The 6,057-nt window shown below is 36.3% G+C and overlaps 1 protein-coding gene across 13 annotated transcripts in view; it reads right to left on the reverse strand.

The window, feature by feature from the left end:
- Positions 1 to 5,389, reverse strand: part of RYR3 (ryanodine receptor 3) — a 199,910-nt gene extending 194,521 nt beyond the window's left edge. For 9 of the 13 annotated variants that reach the window (XM_015630067.3, XM_015630077.3, XM_015630076.3 and 6 more), the window contains exon 1: positions 5,210 to 5,388. In XM_015630067.3, coding sequence (XP_015485553.1) covers positions 5,210 to 5,260 — 51 coding nt within the window. In that variant the 5' untranslated portion in view covers positions 5,261 to 5,388. Of the gene's footprint in view, positions 1 to 5,209 lie in introns of all 13 variants that reach the window. The other 4 variants (XM_015630068.2, XM_015630070.2, XM_015630065.3 and 1 more) reach the window with 2 other exon arrangements.
- Positions 5,390 to 6,057: the final 668 nt, after the last annotated feature.

Consider the following 6,057-nt stretch of genomic DNA (forward strand, 5'->3'; position numbering starts at 1 on the left):
ACAATGAAGGACACTACAAGTTCTTATAAACATAACTGAGGATAAATTTACAATATTAAATATGATATCCATGGTAGAAAATTAAGGAAATAAAAGTGATTGTAAATACTTGTATTGCTCATAGCCTGAACTTTAAGAAGCAAAAAACAAGTCTATTTGAAAGACTCTTTAAAAAGAGAGGAAGAATCATGATGTACCCTTTGTTTTGTCGCATAATTTTTGTTGTACTACTTAAAAGCTTTAGAAGTATGGACTGCTACACAACTGTAAAACTACAGCAATAGGATCAGAAGGAGGAGATTTAATGCACAGAGATAAATAAAGAGATAAAGAAATATTTAACTCAAAAATAACTGAACTTCTAGCACACAGCAGCTCTCAGAAGCAATTCAAGTTTTACATAACACTCTTTATTTTTACCACTTTTTTGAAAGGGGTTTTTTAACTGACTAATGACCTGCTGCGTCATGAATTGCAGCACATTTCAGTGACAATAGACAAAATGTTCTAATTAATTTGAAAACAATACAGTGGAATACACACAGATGTTCAAAAAGCACACAGAATTTGTGCCAGCTCCCTTAAAAAGGGCATCAGGAAGAATCCACTGATTTGATCTCAAGTAATTTCTTATCCTTTCTGTATTTTTCTATAAATTCATGCACCACTCACTGTAATCAGTTTCCATATTTTCCCCGTTTTTAATTAAACACTGCTAAAGACTTCTCCCTAGAAAATATCTTCCATTATTGCTTGGTATTTGAACATTTGCCCAATGTATTTGTTTACAAGTATTGGTCTGGTGGGTATTTTATAGGAGGTATCTGAACTTTAGTGAATCAGGCCACAGAGATCTGTGCTACAGATTATCAGCATGCAGTTAGTAGCATAACTATTAGATATAAAGTTGGTCTATTAAGGAAAACTTATTTTCATATCTCCACTTCATATGCTCTTTGTTATGTCACCAGAGATACACCACTGGGAACACAGATTTGATGAAACAACATGTAGTAGCACCATCTAAAAATATCTAGTTTTATGCCACACTAATCCCTGATAAACTGAAATGATTTAGTACAACTCTTTCAAGAGTTTTTAAGAAGCATGATATAATCACTTTTTCTATTTATATTTGGCAGCAGTGTAAATGATGGAGGAAAAAGGAAATCTAATTCACACTCTACCTGAGAGTTCATATTGTAAAACTGAGATTACTTCCCATCTCTTTGTAAATTGTAACATTGCAAATCTGAACAGTAGAAGACCTCATTTGCAAGAATTACTGATAGGAATATGCATCCACAAATAAATATGTGAATGAGCCACTCAATTGACTTGATTCTGAGCAGCAATTCAATGCACAAATGATCCTAAAACTATCTGTAAACTCATTGTGTAAATTTACTTACATGGACTAGATCTTGATATAAAATTCCAAATATTCTTTTCTGGGTCTTTGTAACAAGAGTATTTTTCTATTTAAGTATATCAGATAACTACACTCAGTCTAGGGAAGAAACCTGTTTCCCATTCCTGTTGTAAACTTTTAGATAGTGATTGGAGAGGTTTAACAGAACACTTTGAAAGAAGCTGTTAAAAGAACATAAGTTAAAGAAGAATCAATTGGTAAGGCCTTTGTCCCTCACAGAAATGAAGGACTAGTCACCAGCTGGGGAAGAATCACATGTACGCAGACACATGCACAAAGGCATATGTACACTTAGGCACAGACACACCAGCGCAAAATATGTTTATATTTACAGAAAATTTTTTGACTAATGAACCATCCGAAAAAAAAATTATTTCTATTAAAATAAGGAGAAACTCTTTCCTGAATAGCATGAATTTCGGGAAAAATAGCAAAGCAACAGACCTATTACCTAGTGTGTTACCACCACAATTTGGACTCTAAGATGTCGAATGACTTTGATATGCTTCATTGCATTTAAAGTGCTTTGAGCAGGGGTGGGACTTCCCCTCTATCCTCAACCATGTTCTCAGTTACTGTTAGCAAGCTACTATTCAGGTGCTTCTAATGGAAGAAGGCAAAAGCTCTTTGCTCCAAGACAGAGACCACCTCCTATTTGACTAATTCAACAGCAGTGGGAACTTGTGAATAATTTCCAGAGAGGAGAGGACTTTTTCAATTTATTATAGCAGTAAATTCCCAGTAGCTAGGAAAGGCTAAAATGAGAATACTTTACACTCACTCATTCACATTAAGGGCAACAAGGTTCTTCAGATATCCCTCAGTATGTTATCTCAAAACAGCACAGGTTATCGTATGTATTCTCACCTAACGTTGCATGATGTCAGTGACATTGATTTCTCATGTATTCACACCTTAGGAGGGGGTAACAAATAAACAATATGGGAAAATCATCTAAACAATTGAGAAACTAAAACACATCAGTACTGCATTTTACACACATGCAACAAGTGCTTTGCTTCTCCCTTCCATACATGACACACTGAGTATCCAGACTCAAAACCAGAAGGAAGACATCAGCTAGAAAAATAGATAAACAATTCCAAGCATTATTACAAGAAAGAAAACACCAAAGATTTCATAACAAAGACACAACAACAGGGTAGCAGTGTAGGAAAAAAGTATGTGTGCTTATATATTTATTTATGTTCATGCCGAACTTACAAGTCAAGGAAAAATTCAGAAAAGAAATTACGCAGTATAAATAACACCTTCCTTGAGATGCTGTCATTGCATGTAAAGGCTTTACACAAGCATTGGGACATACTTGAAATGAGTACTGAAGACATACTACTACTAGAATAATGATAATGTTGTTATCCTCTCTGGAATTTGTTCTTTAGGTGTTTCTCCTTCCCATTGCTGCCAAACTAATCAAATATAAGGAATGTTTTGGAACAGAAAGTGACAGTAAAAAGCTTTCCATCAAATCTTATAAATGTGCCCACAAGTTGCTGCTCCATAGAAATACAGATTTTATTTTCATGCATTAACAAGCTTCTTGACCTTTTATATGAGAAGAGAACATAAAAGTGAGGCACAAAACTAAACAACTTAGATTTGGAAGACAAAAATGTCATAACCAACAAAAAATTGAGGACAAAAGGTCCTTTGTCTTTAAGATGGCAAACAATAATTTAAGCAGATTTTTAAGAGTCGATTCTCTTGCTTTTTCAAAAAATGCTGTAGGGTATCTTTGAATCAAAAGATATTTAATCTTATTTTATACCTAATCAAGAAAGAGCTATCCCCAACACCCTAAAATAGCCTAGATAATTTCTCTCTAAAGACTCAAAAATTAAAATAGGGATATCAGCATTTTCAAAGGAAGATTCAGCTGCATAAGCCTGGGAAACATTCAGTAGCAATCCAAATTCCCAGAAAATATTTTGATTTGGAGAAGATCCTAATTGATTAACAATTTCATTGGAAGAATTCTTAAGGACTACTGTACTTTATGTTTGTAAGCACAGACAACTGTTTAGGCAGCAGTAAAAGCTGTAAGAAATCAGTACTGAAGGTGTATCTCACTGTAGCACTCAGTATCTAATGTATGTTTCTTTTCTCAGTATAATAAGAAACAAAAATTTATTCTTTCCCCACAAAGGTGAAAGAAGTTTTATAATGGAGAGGAGGCAGCAGTAACTGATATGACTAGTTCTTCTTTAGAGCAAGAACTAGCTAGAACTTCCAAGACAGAAATCTAGTCCATTCTCTCCCCTGTAGAAGATTTTCTTGCACTATATGAAACACTTCAGCATAGCATCCCTTTTGCTATTTCCATTTTTGGCCCACACCTCTATTTAGCACTTTATTTCAACCATTGGAAAGAAGTCCAATAGAGTTACTCTAGTGTGAGAATGTATCACAGCAGCAGAAATTGCCATCTCATGTAGCACACACAGGCTACCTATGAAAGGGCAAAGCTTCTCACTCCATCACTGAGGATGGCTGTTCAGCCAAGGCAACATCCTAGAAAGTGAAAGGATGAAGGACACATTTAAAACTCCAGTCTCAGATTAAAGGCTGGAGAAATCTGCTAAAATATGTACCTCTAAAAAGTGTAGTGAATGGGAGGAATGTTGGAAAAGATTCTTCATTGTCATTATTCATCCCCCCCTCCACGAAATTCTCTGAGGCTTCAAAGTGCTAATGACACTTCATCACACCTTAACAACTTACAGCAGCAGCCATCACCTCACTCCAACCTTTATTTCCTTAAAATAACTTACCCCAGCCCCTCACAAATCAATCTTGTAATTTCTTACTTTGGGAACTTAGCATGTTTTATTTTAGTGACTTATCCTTTTAAAGTTAATTCTAGAGGAACCTGTTTCTGGAACATTATTTGTGATAAATTCAAAGTAATGATAGCATGGAAAGAGGAGGGAATACACACATTTAATAGCAGTTTTTCCATCCTAGTTACACAACAACACACTCTTAGTCATGCAGGGTAAAAATAAGGAGACACAAGATGAGACACAAAAAGGATGTTATCCTATTCCCAAAATTTGATGCATGTACACTACTTGCTTAAAAGTCCAAATTACTTGTCATACTAGATTTGTGTACAGCTTTAGGAAAGAATGGTGTGAGGGCTCTTTATAGAAAATTACACCAAGTGGAGGATATTTCACTAATTAACACCCCTTCGCAAAGAAATGCTTGTGTCCTTTAAAGATAAGCTTCCTTTAAGTAGAGAAAAGACCCCAAACGTTTGCAGAGCCCTGACTTCAACATCTGTTGGTATTCTCCACACACAAGTGTGCTTCTGTGTGCATGTTTATCAGAAGAGGTCATCGGGGGCTTGCTTGGTTTATTCATCATTTTAAGGCACTCCTATTTGCAAAGCTTCTGTTAATGTCAGTGAAATCTAACCCAGACAGAAGTTTCAGAGGTCACATATTTGGCATGCTACATTTAGAAACCCAAGTACAAAGTTGACGAGGACGCTTCAAACACAGGGGATTACAGCGGAAATAGGTCTCCTTATACCAAACTGGCTATTGAGCAGATTCAGGGAAGAACACCCTGAGACTGCATGATGCTATTAAAGCTTTTATTCTTGCTTTATTTTATCCACTGACTAAATCAATTCTGCCATTTGGCAAAGCTCAGCACAGAAATAACACTTTATTTTCGATACAACAGAAAAGAAATAGACATGAGGCACAAAATCATGTACTACATGACCTATAAAAAGCAGATACTTACAGTTCGTAGGAACTGTATTTCATCTTCCCCTCCTTCACCCCCTTCAGCCATGGCTCTTGAGGAGTCAGCTCTGCTGAGGCTGATCGCCTCCACCGTCAGCTCCCTGCGCTCTGTAGCGCTCCTCTCCTATCAGTATTAGCATATAGCTAATCCACAGCCATATAGGGAGCTCAGCTAACTCCACTGCACTGCAGACTGTCAGTCAACCCCCTCACTGCCAGAGCCAACTGCGCTGCTTTTCCAGCTCAGAGCAAGCAATTCGCTCCCTTTTCTCTCTACCCTGGAGGCAAACCCCCCTACTGTTAAGGTGTTGCAGGAAGCATTCTATGCATCACTAGGTGTTGATTTTTTTCCCTCCAGATACTGTCTGGGAAGAACAATAATGGTGAAGTGTTAATAAAAGCAGAGCTTGAGCTTCCATTTTTACAGATCAGGATAGCAAATTTTGCACTGAAATGTGTCAAATTCAGCAATTCTGAACCTACTGATTATGCAGCAGAAGGATGTAATCCCGATGATCACAGGACAAGCTGATTTTGACAGCAGGTATTTTCAGCTTGCTTACAATAATTTCCATTTCTTGATTCTCTGCATAAGCAGCTGCAAATCTGATTTCCAAGATGACTTCATGATCTGAACCAACTATGTGTAGTTATTTGTGCTATCCCTTTATATGGTATTTATACCTATATCCTAAGGACTTCAAGGGCTTTATCTGTACCTTTTCAGAACTACAAATGAATATTTCTCAAAGATGGCACATATTACCTCAGAATCCATAAAACACAGTTATGTTAAAATAAAACTTAAAATAACTTTAAATTCTAGTTCAATAATGAATTTGTAAT

Source organism: Parus major, chromosome 5 (assembly GCF_001522545.3).
Source record: "Parus major isolate Abel chromosome 5, Parus_major1.1, whole genome shotgun sequence".
NCBI classification, from domain to species: domain Eukaryota; kingdom Metazoa; phylum Chordata; class Aves; order Passeriformes; family Paridae; genus Parus; species Parus major.